At 43.8% G+C, this 20985-nt stretch overlaps 1 protein-coding gene across 1 annotated transcript; it reads left to right on the forward strand.

The window, feature by feature from the left end:
- The first annotated feature begins 8142 nt into the window (after positions 1 to 8142).
- Positions 8143 to 19971, forward strand: LOC137423133 (cathepsin D-like). The gene is made up of 9 exons (XM_068109964.2): positions 8143 to 8254; positions 8361 to 8493; positions 8595 to 8718; positions 14286 to 14404; positions 14588 to 14787; positions 18690 to 18812; positions 18895 to 19036; positions 19263 to 19361; positions 19608 to 19971. Exons 1-9 carry the CDS (start codon positions 8190 to 8192, stop codon positions 19767 to 19769), a joined length of 1167 nt encoding a protein of 388 aa, XP_067966065.2. The 5' UTR covers positions 8143 to 8189; the 3' UTR covers positions 19770 to 19971.
- Positions 19972 to 20985: the final 1014 nt, after the last annotated feature.

The following is a 20985-nucleotide window of genomic DNA, read 5'->3' on the forward strand; positions in this document are numbered from 1 at the left end:
ACACATCCGCCGAAGCAGAACACATGCGCCAAACCAACACTTGCGCCAAACCAACAAATCCACCAAACCAAACCTCCGCCAAACCAGTACGCATGCGCCATACCAGGAAATCTACTAAATTAACACATCCGGAACACCAACAAATCCACCAAACCAACAAATCCACCAAACCAACACATCCACCAAACCAACACATCCACCAAAACAACACATCCGCCAAACCAACACATCCACCAAACCAACACATCCACTAAATGACTAAACCAACAAATCCACCAAACCCACACACCCACCAAACCAACACATCCACCAAACCAACACAGGTGCCAAACCAACACATCCCCCAAACCAACACATCCGGCAAACCAACACATCCACTAAACCAACACATCTGCCAAACCTCCGCCAAACCAACACATGCACCAAACCAACACATCTGCCAAACCAACACATCCGGCAAACCAACACATCCACTAAACCAACACATCTGCCAAACCTCCGCCAAACCAACACATGCACCAAACCAACACATCCGCCAAACCAACACATCCGCCAAACCAACACATTCACCAAACCAAAGTATCCGCCAAACCAACACATCCGCCAAACCAACACATCTGCCAAACCTCCGCCAAACCAAAACATGCGCCAAACCCACACATGCGCCAATCCAACACATGCGCCAAACCAACACATGCGCCAAATCAACACATCCACAAAAACAAAACATCCGCCAACCAACAAATCCGCCAATCCAACACATCCACCAAACCAACACATCCGCCAAACCAACACATCCGCCAAACCAACACATCCGCCAAACCAACACATCCGCCAAACCAACACATCCGCAAACCAACACATCCGCCAAACCAACACATCCGCCAAACCAATACATCCGCCAAACCAACACATGCGCCAAACCAACACATCCACCAAACCAACACATGCGCCAAACCAACACACACGCCAAACCAACACATCCGCCAAACCAACAAATCCGCCAAACCAAAACATCCACCAAACCAACAAATCCGCCAAACCAACAAATCCACCAAACCAACACATCCGCCAAACCAACACATCCGCCAAACCAACACATCCGCCAAACCAACACATCCGCCAAACCAACACATCCACCAAACCAACACATCCGCCAAACCAATACATCCACCAAACCAACACAGGCGCCAAACCAACACATCCGCCAAACCAACACATCCACTAAGGCTAAACCAACACGTCTGCCAAACCTCCGCCAAACCAACACATGCGCCAAACCAACACAGGTGCCAAACCAACACATCCGCCAAACCAACACATTCACCAAACCAACGTATCCGCCAAACCAGCACATCCGCCAAACCAACCAACACATCTGCCAAACCTCCGCCAAACCAACACATGCGCCAAACCCACACATGCGCCAATCAAACACATGTGCCAAACCAACACATGTGCCAAATCAACACATCCGCAAAAACAAAACATCCGCCAAACCAACAAATCCGCCAAACCAACACATCCACCAAACCAACACATCCGCCAAACCAACACAGCCGCCAAACCAACACATCCGCCAAACCAACACAGCCGCCAAACCAACACATCCGCCAAACCAACACATCCGCCAAACCAACACATGCGCCAAACCAACACATGCGCCAAACCAACACATCCGCCAAACCAACACAGCCGCCAAACCAACACATCCGCCAAACCAACACAGCCGCCAAATCAACACATCCGCCAAACTAACACATCCGCCAAACCAACACAGCCGCCAAACCAACACATCCGCCAAACCAACACATCCACCAAACCAACACATGCGCCAAACCAACACATGCGCCAAACCAACACACACGCCAAACCAACACATGCGCCAAACCAAGACATGCGCCAAACTAACAAATCCGCCAAACCAACACATCCGGCAAATCAACACATGCGCCAAACCAACACATCCACCAAACCAACACATGCGCCAAACCAACACATCTGCCAAACCAACACATGTGACAAACCAACAAATCCACCAACCCAACACATGCGCCTAACCAACACATCCACCAAACCAACACATGCGCCAAACCAACACATGCACCAAACAATCACATCTGCCAACCCAACACATCCGCCAAACCAACACCTGCACCAAAACAACACAGGTGCGAAACCAATACATCCACCAAACCAATACATCCGCCAAACCAACACATCCACCAAACCAACACATCCACCAAACCAACACATCCACCAAACCAACACATCCACCAAACCAACACATCCACCAAACCAAAACAACCACCGAACCAACACATCCGCCAAACCAACACATGCGCCAAATCAACACATCCACCCAACCAACACATCCGCCAAACCAACACATCCCCCAAACCAACACATCCACCAAACAAATACATCTGCCAAACCCATACACCCACCAAACCAACACATCCACCAATCCAACACATCCGCCAAACCAACACATCCACCAAACCAACACATCAGCAAAAACAACACATCCACTAAACCAACAAATCCGCCAAACCCACACACCCGCCAAACCAACATATCCACCAGACCATCATAGGCGCCAAACCAACACATCCACTAAACCAACACGTCCACCAAACCAACCCATCAGCAAAAACAACACATCCACTAAACCAACAAATCCGCCAAACCCACACACCCGCCAAACCAACACATCCACCAGACCATCATAGGCGCCAAACCAACACATCCACCAAACCAACACGTCCACCAAACCAACGCGTCCGCCAAACCAACACATCCGCCAAACCAACACATGTGCCAGACCAACACATCCGCCAAACCCACACATCTGCCAAACCAACACATGCGCCAAATCAACACATCCACCAAACCAACACATCCACCAAACCAACACATCCACCAAACAAATACATCTGCCAAACCCATACACCCACCAAACCAACACATCCACCAAACTAACACATCAGCCAAACCAACACACCCACCAAACCAACAAAGCCACAAAAGCAATACATCCGCCAAATGAACAAATCCGCCAAACTAACAAATCCGCCAAACGAACACATGCATCAGACCAACACATCTGCTAAATCAACACATTCGCCAAACCAACCACCACACCACCACACCCCCACGTGGGGGGCACATACTTTCCCTAGTCCTCTAAACTATGAGCCCCATCTATGGAGGTACTTGGTCGTGGCTCGGCCTCTAAGGGCCGAGCTATCCATGCGGGTGGTTGGTCGTCTGTATGGGGTAATATCCAGCTGGCATTGTCGATTCAAGGGGGGGGGGGGGGGAATTGGTGGGCCCAAGTGCCGGGGTTCATCCCTGCGTGGGGCCTTGCAGTCCCACGCCCGATGACCCAATCGGCCATGGTTAGAGCACCTCACCTAGTAAGGTGCATGGTTGCGAATCTCCAAATTTCCGCTGAAAACCCGCCGATCGCTCTTGCCACGGTACGGCGCCAACAATACCGTGCGGGTGCCGGAGGTACGAATCCCACACGCCGGTCCTTGCGAGCCTGACGCTGCACCGATTCCTTCTGGTCCCCACGGTGCACCACTCATCGGGGGCTCGCGTATTCTATTCGTCCCACTAAGCACTACCCCGGTCGGCGTCGATGCCTGAGCCTGATTATTTCTCACACTCCATTTCGTACTTGCACACTCTGGTGCGCACACTCTCTCCACACACTCCATAATCGCACACTCCGGTGTGCACTCTCTCTCCACACACTCCGTAATCACACACACCGGTGCGCACACTCTCTCCACACACTCCGTAATCACACACACCGGTGTGCACACTTTCTCCACACACTCCGTCTCATTCGTAACCCTCACAATGGGCCCCTCACGAACCCCCGGGTCTGGCCTTTCTCCCAAGCTCGCCGAGCACCCGCTCGCACCAAACACATTCCCGATATCACTACTCACCTCGGGACTCAGCTTTTCCCGGTCCTCTTCAAGAACCTGCAATCTTTCTATTTGATTAACCGGCATTTCATCACGGTCCGAGCACCACTCTCGCACACATTCCATCAATTCCTTCCCTAATTAATTCTCCGTCTCTCCTTCTGTCTTTTCAATTTCAATTATTCCTTCTTTCACCTTCTCCACCTTCTGTTTCAACTCTGTTATTTCCCATTGCGCCTCTACTATTTCCTCCTCTAACTCGACCATCGTCGGTGCCTCTACCTCCCGCGTCAATATTTCCATTGCCCCAGTCAGTTTGGCCGTGCTGTCCTTCAGCTCCCACTGGATGCTCATCTCACTCCGCTTTACCTCGTCATGCACACCCGCGACCTCCTCGCCCATCTTACACCCAATCTCCTCCCCCATCCTTTTCATGTTGCACCTTGATTCTTTTATTTCATCCCTCGTGGTGTCCATCCTATCACCTAGTTTATTCATTTCACAACTCCACTCCATTTCACAACTCCATTTCACAACTCATTTCACAACTTTAAAGCATGCTCTGATTTGAGTCATGAATAACTCCATTTCTAAAAAACTCGCTTGCACAACGGGTCCGTCCTCCGCCGCCGCATGCGAAGCGCCACCATTTTCTCCTCTCCCTGCTGCGCCATGATTAACTCCGAGGTCAATCTCTTCGTTTATGTCCTGGGCCATTAATTCCTCATCCTCTACATTTTCTATACCCACCGGAACCTGCACGTCTTGGCCCGACATCATCCGAATTTTATTTTAATTTAAATTTGTTTTAAACTAAATTTGCACATGCTTGTATTTTTCGCAGTACGTGAAGCGTACTGCAGGTCCAATCCCACTCCCGGACACCAATTTGTTGCGATAGGGTCACTCAAATCCTATTCCTGACACCAATTTGTTGAGGGGTGCAGCCAAAGTACGAGGGGCGGGAGGGTTCCAAATTTATCCCACTCCTTAACAACAATTTTGTTGCGTGATTCCCCTCGGTTAATACCGGAGAATCATGAATACCTTCAAGGTGCATGGATCGAGGTGCACGCGCGTACCGAAGAACCGCGATCGAACCCTCACTTTCCCACACCTTCTGGATGCCGAGCGGTTTTGCACTGTGTGGAAAGCGGCGTTACCCCCACGAGATTTATGGACCTGAGTCTAGCCAAATGCGGTCCCGGATGATGCTAGGCCAATGGAGAAAAGACGTGCCAAACAGGTTGGAAGTAAGAACAAAATGTACAGTCTTTTATTTGGAAGGCACAGAGAAACAGAGGCGAAGATTTACCTTAACAATTGTTACCTAATAATAACCCCGACTTGGCGCCTTCACACTCTGACACATACACACACACACTCACAGGGACTAACACTCTGGTTAAAGGGCGTACCGATGTACATGCTGGGATTCCTCGCTGGTGACCACGTGGTCTGGTGTGCGCTGCTCGCAGTTCGATGAGGTCAGGTCCACAGGACGAACCGCCGCCTCGAAGATGGCACTGACGAACTTAGCACAGGTAGATGAACTTCAGCGAAGGTGAGTCGTGTAGAAAATGCCAACGCTTGCGGGTCAGCCGGGTGGTGCAAAAGATCAGCGCAGACGCGATGGGTGTCGGGCGTCGAACAAAGGCCAAACACGTGTCGTGGGAGATATGAAAAAGCCAGCGATGTGTCGTCGTGGGCATGGCGAAAGGGGCAAGATCTCAGGTGTGTCCTCCAAGAAGTCCCAAAAAGCAAGAGAATCCAGGTGTGTCCTCGAAGAAGTCCCAAAAGCAAGAGAGTGATAATCCTTGCGCGTGGGCTATTATCAGAACTGGTCACGCCTTTCAAAATGTTCCAGAGCCTCCCATTGGCTGAGGCTTGTCGCATCATGGCGACAGGTTCCCGGCTCGCCTTTGGTCACGTGGGCCATGCTTTTGGCCACGCCTTTCTGCACATCTGGTGTTATGGCTTCTCCCAGCCACGAAGGCTTGACATCCTGCATAACTCAACGCATGTTTGGTCTCTATTACTATACAATGGGAAAGGGCTAATCTCTACATTCAATAAAACATAACTAACTAATGCAGGCTACATGTTTTCGTGCAATTTAACGATAGGGGGTTTGCCTTTATGGCACAACCGCAACACTATGTTGCATGTGACTGTGCTTGCGTCATTGCTTGCAGAAAGATTTTGTAATTCGTTCCAAGGAGGGAATAGTTGTAGTGGAGTTGGTAGAATCAATGGTGGTTATTGTTGTTTGTAAAGACCTGATAGCTGAAGATTGTACCGCTGAATGAAGGATCTACCACATAACAATGCAGTAACCACATTTCACAGAACATTTAAATGATTCAAAGAAAATAAAAAAGTGGAGCTACATTCAAAGTACACCGTCACATGCCAAATAAATAAATAACATATCCTCCAGCGTGCAACATTGCCGGGGCGCCTTTGCCTTTGCCGCCTGAGCAAAGAGGGAATGCCGCCTTGCATAACATGGAGAGTGAATTGGGAGGGAACGGTGTACTTAATTGATTGATTAATTGTGTAATGAAATAAATAAATAATAATCGTAAAATAATTAATTTCTTAATCATTTGGCTAATAGCATATTTAAACTGTTTCATCGGAATGCGTAACTTTTTGAAAATTAATTAATTGAGTAATTAATTGAAAAATTAAATAATCAATCGATTAATTGATTAATTAATAAATCAAAAATACCCTTTTAGCCAAATCACTTGGTCACTGTCATATCAAAATATCAGCTACCTAGCTCAAAAGGTGCCTGAGATATTACCGAGACGAAAAAGGAAATGAATAATTGATTCATTAATTGTTTAATTAAAATAAATAAATGATAATCATAAGATAATTAATTTCTTAATCAATTGGCTAATAGCACACCTGAACCATCACTGATTTCATCCTTGTCTGTAACTTTGTGAAATTAATGAATTAAGTAATTTAAAAAAAATTAAATAATTAATCGATTATCTTATTTATCAATAAATCAAAAATACCATTTACAGCAAAATCACTTGGTCATTGTCATGTCCAAATATCAGCTTCCTGCTCAAAAGGTGCCTCAGATATTGTCCAGATGAGAAAGAAAATAAATAAGTAATTTAAAAATCGATAATAATTAAGCAATTCATCAATAAATTGATCAATCAAAAAATAAAAAATACTGTTTTTACCAAAGCACTTTCTCCTTATTGTGGCCAAATGTCCTACCTCAAAGGATGCTTGATATATTGCCCGGACAAACAAAGAAACAGGAAAACACAAATAAACGGAGTGAAAACTGAGTACTGTATACTCCCTTTCATCGCCATGCCAACTTCGGTGCCGGCGATGACGTCATGCAGCACCTGGACGTGGAATAGGATCGGAGCGGTGTAAAACAAAACTTTACATTTGAGACATGTGATCCCAAGTGCGTGTCTTTTAAAAGAGATGACGACAGATTGGATATTGTTTTTAAGTTATGTAACCATGGAGTCTCTTTCATTCTGGATTCGCTGCATCCGATCCGTCCGATCCGAGTCCGATGAAGGATAACCTATTTTTTAATGATAAACTTCCTAAAAATGAAAGCCTGGTGAAATTTTGAAACATTGTGAATGATTGACATTCGCACGCAGTTATATGACCCACTATCCACATTTGCCATGTTTGTGATGAACTATAAATACAAAAACCCTGAGCTCAATGAATAAAGCACGAACACCTTGAGCACATTGAATGAAACATAACACCCTGAGCGCAATGAATGAAACACGAACGCCCTGAGCGCAATGAATGAAACACGAACGCCCTGAGCGCAATGAATGAAACACGAACGCCTGAGCGCAACAAATGAAACATGAACGCCCTGAGCGCAATGAATGAAACACGAACGTCATGAGTGCACTAAATGAAAGCCAAACGCCCTGAGCGCAATGAATGAAACTAAAACGCCCCGGGGGCAATGAAATACGCCCTGAGGGCAATGAAACACGCTTTGAGTACAATGAGACACAAACGCCCTGAGGGCAATGAACACACCTGGTGTGATGGCGAGATTGAGGAAACACCACACAAGCTATTTCAGAGACGATGATCAGGTGCGTGTGTAATTAATGATTTCGGGTCACGGCTCATATAAGAACCATACCGACGATGAAGTCGAGGCACGCCCCTTGGCTGTAGTTGTTTGTTGTATTTTGGGGCTCGAACTTGTTCAGTGGAATCATGAAGTGCAATGTGGTTGTTGTTTTTGTGGTTGCGGTATTTATGTGTGGTGAGGGTTTACTACGGTGAGTGTTCATGACGTGTGCTCGTGTCGAAGTTGCTTTCGGGTCGGATTATCGAGTGTATTGTGGATAGTTTAGTTTGATGTCTAATTGTAGTTTTTTTTTACAGGATACCTTTGATCAGGAGTCGCACGGCACGGAGACGGGCAGGTGATCTAAATCTACCCTTCGATGGTTTGCTTGCACGGCTCAATGGTAGCGCTCGGGGAACCACCATGGAAGAATTGATGAATTACCTGGATGTACGTTCTTTCATACATTCATTCATTCCTCATTCTCCCAATTAAACATCGCTACCATGGAAGATCCAAGTACTTGTTGAACCACAGTGTTTGTTTTGCAGGTTCAGTATTTTGGTCTCATTGGCATCGGATCACCTCCACAGACCTTCAAGGTGGTCTTTGACACTGGTTCTGCCAATCTCTGGATTCCGTCGAAGCGCTGCTCCCCCAAAAACCGAGCATGCTGTGAGTGATTGTTGGTGGGGGTTTGAACCCTCTTTTTGGGGTTCATGGTGGTTTTCGTGAGTTCAATGGTGCAAGCCTGTTTATTGGCACGTTTGAAACTTCCATTCTCTATCACAACTGAGGTTTCCATTTTGATAATTCTGTAGTATGTTAAATGTCACCCTTTAATCGTATTTGTATTGAGTGTTTAAAATGTAACGCAAATATTAGCTTTTCATTCGTTAATGTGGTTTTAGGAAACCGCTAAGAAGTAATGGCAACCACCATACAGTCCCTTAGCATAGTTATTTCATAGCAGAACATTATCTTAGCCCCTTCCCATTATTTCGGGTTTGTTTGTCTTTATGCGTTTGGGGAGGGAAAGACAGGCTCTCCACTCATAAGGGATAATTAGCCAGGTAGATGCACCAAGATTGCATCCACAGTTATTGATTCAGTCTTGAAGGACAAAAGACAAACAAAAGACTATCGATATGCACCAAGTAGAAGTCGCTTTGAGAGGGTTTGTCGCCATGAAACTTTTCAAACCCACCAATCAGGGCCTGAGGAACTTCGGGGGAGCTTGTGGGTACAGAGTGACAAACTCGTCCAATTGGGAGCCTGGAAAACTCCACGACACGTGTTGGCTCGTGTTGGCCAGGTTTGGACAAAAAGGCCTTACGCATGTGCATTGCTTTCAGGGTTGCCAACAGTGCGCCCAATTGGGCTCCTTTGGACTTGCCTGTTGCGCCACAGAAAAAAGTGGCAAGCCTCGTCAAAAATTGGGCTACTTTGGCCTCCAAGGCTTGGAACTCTTTTTCAATTTCAAGATTATTTGCAGTGCACTTGTACACGTTACTCGGTGAAAACAACCGGAGCATATTTTCGAAGTAACACCGAGCACTATGTCATGGTGATTGGCCCTGGGTGGGGCGTGGCCACTTGGGAGTCAGGTTTGGGACTTAGGGAAGTGGTTATACGTTTCCGTTCATTATTATTGTTACCAAATTATGCAACTATTAGCGTTGTAAATATTGTTAGTATTAATTAATATAGGCTTTGTCACAATGTCAGTTTGTAATTAGAATCGTGTCGTGGAAGCGCATATTAATCAGCTCGTCTGCTCTATCTGTGCCACAGATAGAGCGGCTGCTCTATCTGTGCCCTCTGTACAGCTCAACATGATGCACATTTAAAACGTGGGAATTTCTTCCGGATTATTTGTAGTTAATTAGCCTAATCAACTTGGATCATTATTTTGGTGTATCAAATTCCACATCAGATTCAGTTCAACTCAACAAAAAAGTCACACACACACACACACACAGCCAAGAATAGTGGAAGAACGGGCATGTGCGACAAACTATCAATTATTGGTCACTGAGAAATGCTCTAAATGACAATGATCAATGCTTTTTGCAGCTCGGGAAGGAGAACTAGAGCAACACACTTTGGGTGATGTAAAAACGAGAATGAGCTAAACAAACTATCAATGTTAAGCATGTTCTGTTTTTGTAAAACTCCCAAATTATTGGGTTATTTTTTATTTTATTTTTGAAAAGTGCCCTCAGGCGATTCTGAACGATTGAAAACATAGGGTGCCTTTTGGTCCATTTTCCATGCCTTGACGTGGCCTTCTGCCACACCTTGGCAATTTTTTTTAGTTGGCAACCCTGATTGCTCTCCCTCTTTGCCGGTTTCACTCCATGTGTGCATTTGCTCTGGGCCAGACCCTCACAGGCCTCTGCATATGATTCACTATTGGCCGGTCTCCCTGGTCTCTGTTGGCTGCCAGACTCCCACTGTGCATGACTTGGTCTCTTTCTGCACGTGCCTGCTTACCTGCCCATGTTTGTGCTGGGTCTCCCTGCCCAAGTTCGTGCTGAGAATCACCTTTGCCTGCCCATGCTTGTGCTGGGACTCCCTGCCCAAGTTTGTGCTGAGGATCACCTTTGCCTGCTCGTGTTCATGCTGGGAATGGCCTTTACCTGCTCGTGTTGGCCAGGTGTTTGTTGGTGGGGTCCAGACAAAAGTCGTCAGGAGAAGCATCTCGTAGGATCGTAACCACTTTGCTAACAGGATCCCAACGTTTGTACCCCTTGCCGCCCCCGTGAATGTGATGGGCACCCTTGTTGTTTATTCGTAGTAATCGTCACAAAGCATAGAATAAGCTAAGTTTCTGGCTCTAGTCCATTTTTATTTTCCTATCGATGAGATTCACTGTAAATATTTGTAAATAGATCAAATCGTCAAACGTTTCCTTTTCATCTGTCGGTAAATGGCTTTCATTGGTCCAGAGTAATGTTCGGCAGGAACAAAATTGGCATTAGCCCAGGGGGAACCAACAGTTACTCGGCCGTCTACATTTTCATCAAGGAACAAAAAGTGGAACACCGCTGAAGGGTACGGTACATTCCCCGATTGAAAACGTCACGTGGTGCAGTTAAGCAGAGTTGGACGATTGGACCCTGCTATCACTTGATGGTCCAATTGGCGTTTGTAGTTGCTGGTTCACAACCTGTCGAAGTACGAAGTTGTTCGGGAGGGAAAGGAAGCTAAACCCCCTCTTGGTGGACCCCGAACCACAAGCCGTAACAATATAATTTAACACGATGCATGCAGGTGTGGTTAGTCATATGTGGACCCCATGCAAAACTCAAGAATAGCCCAGTGTGGCTCGTAGTTTTTGTCCAGTGTCCAAACACATGCCCAGTGTGTCCTTGTCAATTTACCCTCACTAAAATACGAAATCTGGTATCTGACAGTCTGACGGCAATTTACTCGGGCATTACTTTTGCAACCTCAACCAACTAAAGTTGCTAAGCAGACAACTGGTCATATGGCAGAGGTTGTAGCAATTGCATTTCCCCTTCACCAGGTGTTAAGGTGCAGCGACAGTAATAATCCAGTATTGCAAAATATTAACATTAATAATTGGTAGTAATAAAAAAAAACCATGCACCTGGCCGCTGCCATAACTATATTTGAAATTGTTGTATGAGATTAGAATAATGTTAACCCCTAATCTCACCCAACACCACCAGCCACAAACATGTGGTCGCTTGCAAAAAGTTGTTCCAGGGGTCTGTCCCATTATCAAACAGGTAGCTGGCTCGGTCTCGCCAAGCCAGCTGTTATCGACCGTGTTCCAGTTCTCGCTTGAATGCTTAAGATGCTTGGTGAGAGCTCTACTTGCTGCTCAATAATCCAATGGCCCACACCATGGGCATCGAGGTTGGATGGAAGGAAGATATACCCCTTCTCTCCCCCTTTTTTGATGAGGGGGGGATTATCCCTCCCTCCCCTCCGCTTTCCACGCGAATGTTATGTGGAATGCATTGCCTTGTAGAAGCCTCACAGGCCCAGGTGTGGGATGTTCGCTAAATGCATCATATAATTGTGTATAAATCAATATTGACCTTCCCCAAATAAGTTTCTCGATTAATTACTGCGGTGGTGGGCATTATTTACGAAGAGACCATATCGACGAATGCATGTCATGCTGGATTTCATTGGTCGGAGTAAGCTCGGACTGCAGTGTCCATGCGCTGAAAATGCATCACATGATCAGCGAAAGCGTGATACAGGTAGACATTCCCCCTGCAGTGCTGTGTAATGTTGTTGCTTAAAATTGTCTACCAAAGTAGCCTCTTGCTGGCCTACAGTGGAATTTTCAGTTAAAATTTTTAGTAGTTTCATTGGAGATGAATGCATCCATCCCCAAACCAATAGGAATCCTCCGTGAAAGCCTGTTTATCCATTCAGACCAGCACCCATCTAACAGTTGGTCTCTTCCATGGGGGGAAGGTGGCCTTATCTGAAAACCCCATGGGATCCATGACCCCCAACGCCGCCTCTGGATATAGGCTATAAACCTTCACTACTGGACATGCCCTCACTAATTTTGTCCTTTGATTTATTTGGAAAGTAATTTGCTCTGGTTTTGGTGATTAATGGGTGAATCCATTGTTGCTCCATTTGGTGTTGATGTTAACATGGAATTTGACCCTTGAGTGTCCTCCAGCCAATAGCTTGTCTCCCAAATGTGCTTTGGGATTCTAGGATCCTGGGTTTGAATCCCGATTTATTGTTGAATTAACGCCAGGGGGTACTAGCAAATTGAGGCAAATTGAGTACTAGCTCAGTGGTAATTGGGGCACTGCATCAGCGGAACAAACACGCTTCGAGGGAAATGATGCAACCAGCATCCACAGGCTGCATACGAAACAACACCCACTCCTGTATACCTACATCTAAAATATAACTTGTGGTTTTGCCCTTTCTACTGTTTCAGGGAGGTTATTCGATGCATTTCCTGAGTGAAAGACCCCGCTGCAGTACCAAGGCAGGGGTCTTGAGTAATATCTGCATTTTACCCGTTAACTTTATTATTGGTTCACGAGTTATCAAGTGACCACTATATTCGTCATGGGTGTGCGTCTGTCTGTCGGTCTGTACGCAGCATAACTACCCGATGATATCATCAGATCTTGATGAAACTTGGGTGGGAGGTTGATATCATGATCTCGTTGTCCTGCCAAGAGTGGGTGTATTGCGCCCATTGTGGGCGGAATCAAGCCCGAAAAAGATGTCTTTTTAGGGGGTAATCGAATTCCAGCTACATCTTTTCCGAGGGGTTTGGTGGAATGTGACAGGGGTTTCGATATTTGGTTCGGCCAATGTCATGTGTCTAGCCCCACGGAGCTCGATTTTTTTTTTTAAATTTATTATTATTATTATTATTTTTCTTTTTTTTTCTTTCATTTTTCACCGAATTTTCGGTTTTGTGTAGCTGACGAACCTCATCAATGATTATACATTATTTTCTATCATTTCAAGGTCAGTAACCTTCATTTTGACGTTTCCAGGCCTGTTTCGGTTACAGTCCTTTGTCATTGAATACCGCTCGCTCGTGAACCATCGTCGTCTCCTGACTTCTTTCGAAACTTTGCATTACCTGTACATAATATATGGATGATTCTTGTTCACACTTTGCATCCTTCTGAATGCAGATGCTGTCCTCTTGCGGTGATTGCGACCATCAGCACATGCGTTAAAATGAGTTAATATATCACAATCTTGATGGTACCTCAATTTCGAAGAACTAATTTATTTATTTTTTCCCAAAATTAATTGTAAATTTTGTCCACAAATATTAAATGATTGACATCTGATTCATCTTTCAAACTGAATTGGAAATTTGAAGCCTCCTTTGAGGTGAAACGAGCCTTTCCTAACCACTGCGCAAAACTGTTATGGTAACTTTTTTGTTCCTCTCCTTGAGCCTCAACCATGCAAAATTAAAAGGATTTAGATGTAAATATGAAGAATTTATTTTCATAATTTAACAAATTGAAGAATATACTCGATGAAAAGTAGGTCGAAAGGATGTCATTAAGGGTATATGGGGTCCAACTCGTTCTAGACACCAAAATGCAATACCCTCTCGAGGGCAGCAAAATCCATGCTGAGGTAGCAACTGCATTGGACAGTGCATGATGTAGCAAGTGTTACGAACAATAACATGGCTAACAAATGTTACTTGGGCTGATTGAAGGTTTTTTGATGGAATATTCTTTTTCTTTCAGCAAAACACAAGAGGTATGACTCTGCAAAGTCTCGCACTTACACTCAGGATGGCAGACCTTTTGAGATACATTATGGCACTGGAAGTCTTGAGGGCTTTATGAGCAAGGACGTTGTTACGGTATGTGGATCGTGGTTGGGGTTGGGCTCGTTGTGTTAAAACTTGAATCTCCAATCTGTTTGTGGCATGGCCAGGAATCTACCTTGATGCCTCGTTCTTTATGCGACTTTGCACCATGTCAAAAGGATATTGATTCGAAGACTTTTCAGGGAGAACTTGATGGTTCCTGATTTCTCGCTGCAGATTGGGAATCTTAGTGTGGTTGGACAGAGGTTTGGTGAAGCTGTACAGCAACCTGGCAAAACCTTCCTGCTGGCTTATTTTGATGGGATTGCAGGCCTTGCCTTCCCCTCTCTCGCTGTGGCAGGTGCTACACCACTTTTTGACAACATGATGGCGCAGGGTTTGCTTCCACGTCCTGTATTCTCCTTCTACCTGAACAGGTGTGAAGTGCAGGCAGGCATTGCACATGTTTCTGATTCTGTTGGCAATGTAGTTTGGACTCTTGTATCAATGTCAAAAATGCTGTTTAATGAAGGTGCACATGTTGTATTTTGAATGGCTTTGGGCACTTATTTCTCACATTTGAAAGCTCATTGTGATCAAGATATGAGGAGTTCAAGATGCTTAAATTCTTGCATACGTTCTTTATATACCATAAACTGACTTTATACAACCCTATACATTTGAGTGGTGGGGGTGGGGGGTGGATTTCTGGCAATTGGTGACCTTAGGACTCGCGTTGTAGATGGGTGATTATACAAAAGGCAACGAGGTACACATTATCACATTCCATCTCTAGTGGCGCAAACCTTGCTAAAAATCACAATTGGTCTTGCCCCCATTGATTGATACTGACCAATTACATTGGCTTGTGGCTTATTTGGATCAATAAAAGCAAATACATTCAGTGCCTTGCTAGTGCAGCTTAATTAACTGGTGACCATTACTTTAGAAGCATAATCATCTTCAAATATTTTCAGGTATATTTATTTCCAGTTGGGTGTGCTTTCACATTGTTCGCAATAACAAACCATGCTTTGTCCGTAGGTAGTCATGGCCAAAAATATTGGCGCCCTTGCACTTTTTCAAATGCACCATTTCTTCCAGAAAATTTTGAAATGGAAAAAAATATTTGGGTACATGTCCATATGTATTTATTTGGTTTGCAGTGGAACAAAACAAAAAAAATCTTTTTTTGTTTACAAAATCTTACCTTTTTCCACACAAATACTAAAATGGCTTGGACAATATTATTGGCACGTTTTGGAAATTGTTAGAAATAATTAGATTTCAAGCAGGAGATGCTCCTTTTGGAATCTCACCCACCCGTGGTGAGTTGCAGGTGCCTGCAATATAAAAATCACTCGACCAGTTTGAATGGAGAAAATAAGTTTTTCTGCTGTTTTGTCACTATCACAATGAGCATGGAGGAAAAAAAAACAAAAAAAAAAACAATTGTCTGAGGAGGACACAAGATTGTAGCCAAGCATAGACAATGAAGGCTAAAAGTCCATCGCCAGAGACTGATGTTCCTGCGCCACCATACACAATATCAGGAAGTTGAAGGCCTATGGCACTGTAGCCAACCTCCCTGGACGTGGCCGCAAGAGAAAACCTGATCGAAGATTGCAGCGAAGGATTGTTTGAATGGTGGAGAAAGCACCTCGATCAACTGCCAAACAGATTCAAGCTGACCTTCAGACAAGGTACGACAGTTTCAACTCGCACCATCTGTCGCCAACACGAAAGGGGGTTCCATGGAAGGATCCCACTGCTGAAAGACATAAGCAAACCCGACTGGAGTTTGCCAAAACACACCTGAACAAGCCACAATCCTTCTGGGCGAATGTACTGTGGACAGATGAGACCAAATTAGCGCTTTTTGGTAAAACACATTTCAGTTTATAGAAAACAACAAAATGAAGCCTTCAAAGAAAAGAACACCTTTCCTTACAGATAGTCAAACATGGAGGTGGTTCAGTGATGTTTTGGGGTTGCTGTGCTCCCTCTGGCACTGGGTGCCTTGAATGTGTGCATGGCATCAGGAGATTACGAAGACATTTTGGAGCGCAATGTTCAACCCAGTGTCAAAGCTGGGTCTCATGTTCATGGGTCTTGCAGCAGGACAATGACCCCAAAAACGCTGGACTGGTCTGAAGTGGCCAGCAATGAGTCCTGATCTAAATCCCATTGAACACCTGTGGGGAGATCTGAAAACAGCAGCTGGGAGAAGGAACCCTTCAAATCTGGGAGAACTGGAGCAGTTTGCACAAGAATTTTGGGCCAAACTGCCAGTAGGGAGGTTTAGAAAGCTCATTCATGGCTATAGGAAGTGCTTGACTGCAGTTATTTTGTCCAAAGGTCGTGCTACCAAATATTAAGTCTCGGGTGTCAATAATTTTTTCAATGCCATTTATTTTTATTTTCTGAATTAAAAGGATATATCGAGTTCCAAATCAAAAACAAACGTTGTGTAATAACAGTGAAATAAGGAATTGTAGAGACTAAATACTTGTGTATTTCAACTTTTTCGAAAAAATTTACTTATTTGAAAAAAGTGGAGGAGTGCCAATATTTTTGGCTATGACTATGTAGTAAATGGAAGCTGTACGATTATAGGCGAGCATCACCTTGCAGGCGAGCATCACTAACCTGCTGCTTGATATCAACTTAGATTTATTTTATGGGCATGTTTATGGTTTTACATAAATTTTCATTTAGATTTGACAGATTTTTTTTTTAAATTAAATAAATGATATATATATATATGCCGTGTACCGGCTTTGTGTGTTGGCATGCCAAATTTCAGCCTTCCACAACATCCAGAAGGTACCGAACATTGTCAGTCGGTGGTTTGAAAAATGTGTGAAATTTTCTTCTCAGCCCAACCATGTAGTATGCATTCATTTCCTTGCTAATCCAATCTGGTTCCCATTTCTACAATGCCATAAATGGCGTTAGTGGGGCGGCTTAGCCCAAATATTCAAAAGAATTGTGCATTTTGTGAAACAAGCACCAAATTTGGCACAAATGTACATTAATATGTTGCGAACATTTTCAGATATTGGGCCACTTGAAATTCCGTAATTTTTTTTTTCAAATTTTTTCAAATTTCGTAATTTCAAATTTTTCGGGTGACACCGTCACAATTTCGGTCTTCGAGGCCGGCCGATAGGCAAAGTGTGACCGGAAGGGACGAGGTTCTCCTGACCACGTGGCCCTCGATCTGGGAAGCGAGAGGCGTTCCATTAGTGGACGCGCCCCTCACGCCCGACTTTTGGGCGGCCCCGGCAGGCCGTTTGTTTTGACGTTCCGTGGCAGGCCCCGCACCCCCACCTCCGGAAGCTTGTGCTGAGTACATCATACCTGAACAACTCAGTGAGGCAGAACACAGCAGTGCACACCAGGGTGACCCCTTCAGTGCATAAACCAATTAACCTGTCCACTGCAGGGCATATAGAAATGAAGTTATTTTCTGCATATAATAATAATATAAGTTCAGTTCTATATAACAATTTCTGTTATCACCACTACCACTACAACTACCACTACTACAAGCTTTGTCTGGAATTTTGTGGACTAACAGACAAACAGACATACAGACAAGCTGGGATCAAAACATTACCTCCTTCCACCATTGAGTGTAGAGGTAAACATCATGGAAATTATATCATGCCCTAGATTTAATTCATGCTTACCCGTGTATTTGCTTCACTGGTTCACAAGGTCTTTTGCATACATGTAATTCAGACTCTCGTCTTCATTGCTGACCACACAATGTTCGCAACATATTAATGTACATTTGTGCCAAATTTGGTGCTTGTATCACAAAATGCACAACAGGTTTGCTATGCTGCTACACTAGTAGCATTCCCCTCAACAGCCAGTATCTTGCTGTGATTCGGCCATTTTGACTTCCTGCTTTCGCAACGATAAACCACATGCTGGTGATGGGTCCGAAGGTGAAATGCATAACATCTTTGTGTCCATTTTTAATGTGGATAATCTCCCAAGTTATCTGATGTATCGTCTTTGACCTAATGTACTTTCTTGCAATACCAACTTCTAATCTGCAGGGAAGTTTCAAAAAAATAAAAATGGCTAGCATAGGCCAATCAAAGTGCACTTAATTTTGACATCAGCAGTTGATGTATTTCAATGGAGAGCTGGTATTTATACTCGAGATTTTAACACTTGTCATATCCCAGAATACTTCCTTGGCAACCAATACACAAATGCCTGATGTGATAAAATCTTCAGCGGTTTGTAATTTTGGCTGAAACTACTTGAATGTGATCAAACTAAAGGTTTCTACTTGCACTTTTGGTTTTCCTCTCTGCAGAGACCCGAACATGCTGCCAGGAGGTGAACTGATGTTTGGTGGGTCAGATTCCAAGCATTACAAAGGAAACTTTCACTACGTGAAGCTCACAAAAAAGGATTATTGGCAAATCCATATGGAAGGGTGAGATTTTATTTGTATGTTGTGTATTGTGGTGCTGTGTGTGCTAACTTGTCCAATGTGCTCATGGACTTTGTTTGCGCAGCCTCACACTGGGCCCAGTGATGCTGTGCCGCAGTGGCTGTGAAGCTATTGTAGATACTGGTACGTCTCTGATCACCGGCCCATCAAAGGACATTGCAATGCTGCAAATTGCGCTTGGGGCAGTTGCTTCACCACATGGTCAGGTTGGTGTGATTCTTTAACCTACAGATTGTGGCATTTGGCGATTCCATGAAGCTTGCTGGTTTCGTGTATTTTATCAGTCATTGATTGGCACAGCTGGTATGTAACAGTAGGTTTTGGAATAAACAGTCATCCTTCCCTTGGTGCACCTGTTCTTGGATTTGATTGTTGGAGTTCTGCACCTTTGGCAAAGCTTTTAAAGGTAACTTTTTTTTTTTTTTTTGGCAGTTTTACATTGACTGCAATGCTGTCACATCGCTCCCAGTTGTCACGTTCCTGTTTGGTGGAAAGGGCTACACCTTGACAGGAGAGCAATATGTAACAAAGGTAAGACATGGGTCACTCTGCTTACAACCACTATTTTTGCAAAGGTTCAAAAACAAATTGCTGAAGATGAAATTGTTCCACTGAATTAAAGACGGTTACCCTTTTAAACTTTTATTTTAAAAAAAAAAATTCTTTTTTTGTTTTTTGCTAATGCAGTCTTGAAGCATACTGGTAAATATAATTATGGTTTCATGACCAAACTATCCATGTCTTTACCTGTAGTTTGAGACTAATTGTTTCTTTCAGGACGTGACCTTTTATGGAACCACCTGCCTTTTGGGCTTCATGGCTGTTGATGTTCCTCCACCTATGGGCCCATTGTGGATTTTGGGTGATGTGTTCATTGGTCATTATTACACTGAATTTGACCGTGGACAAGACCGGGTGGGCTTTGCCATGGCCTTGTGATCATGCACTTCTGTACATTTGAGCGTTTAATGAAAAAAGTTTTTGGTGTGGACTTTCTCTTGTGGTTTTAATATTCTAGAATTTGAACTTGCTTCTAAAATATGAATTCACGACTTTCTGTAATGTCCATAAAAATGGTTGTCGAGAAAAGTATATTCGGTGCAATGATAAATTGGAGGATTATTTGATAATCTCAACATAACCTGGAGTTGAGGGGATTTAATACATATATATTCCTCATTTGGTCCCTAATCTGGCAATAGGTCAATTTGTTTGCTTGATGTCGAGTTGTCCTGTTCTTGAACGATAGGAATTCGAAAAATTAGTTCTGATCACTTGAATTCAATTTTATTTTTTTTCCCCCACAATCTTCCCATTCTGATTTAGCTTTTACAAGTGAATGGATATATTCTGTAGGTGTTACCATTAAGTAATACACTAATTTACAAGTGAATGTCTGTTTTTGTTTTTTATAATTAACATAAATAAACCCACCCCCTCTCCCCCTCACACACACATTCATGAGTGGGGTCATGTAATCGTGCAAAGCTATTCTGGTGGAGCAAAGTCTTCATGCGAAGTTTGAGCCTTGTCAAAGGGTGTGGATTGTGGAAGGTACAAGGTACTTTTAAAATAAATTTCCCCGATCCAGAAAGAGAAATATTTATTTATTTTTAAAACCAAAACACATACAGGAATATGTATTGCCCTTCATCAAAGTATATACGAAAGATGTGTAAAATTGTTTCATAACAAAGTTACAGTGAAACGATCATGCCAGGCAATGGGATGGTTAAAAAAAAAAAATTACTAATAAAAAACCCTAATCCACACGTGACCATGTATTACCCTGTACTCAAAGCATATATGAAAGATAATAGGGTAAAAACGTTTTTATAACAAAGTTAGACACCCTAATGCAATAAAAGACGCACAATTGCATTATCGGGGTTGAATTTTAAAAACAAATCCCTCCCCTCCCCCTTCCATCCTGAACAAAAACATTACACACATACTACTGTACATGCATTGGTCTTTATTTGAAGGAAAGAAAAGAGCATGGGTAAACGTTTTTATAACAAAGTTATCACAAAACAAAATAATGCCAGACAAAAAAGACGCGCGAAACGTCAACCACGTCGACTTTCTTCCAAACTTCTTCGATTTTAGCAGTGACTTTAAAATGTAATTTACATTGGACAGAATTGACTGAATC

The sequence above is a fragment of the Myxine glutinosa genome, chromosome 3, assembly GCF_964187855.1.
Source record: "Myxine glutinosa chromosome 3, kmMyxGlut1.1, whole genome shotgun sequence".
Taxonomy (NCBI): Eukaryota; Metazoa; Chordata; class Myxini; order Myxiniformes; family Myxinidae; genus Myxine; species Myxine glutinosa.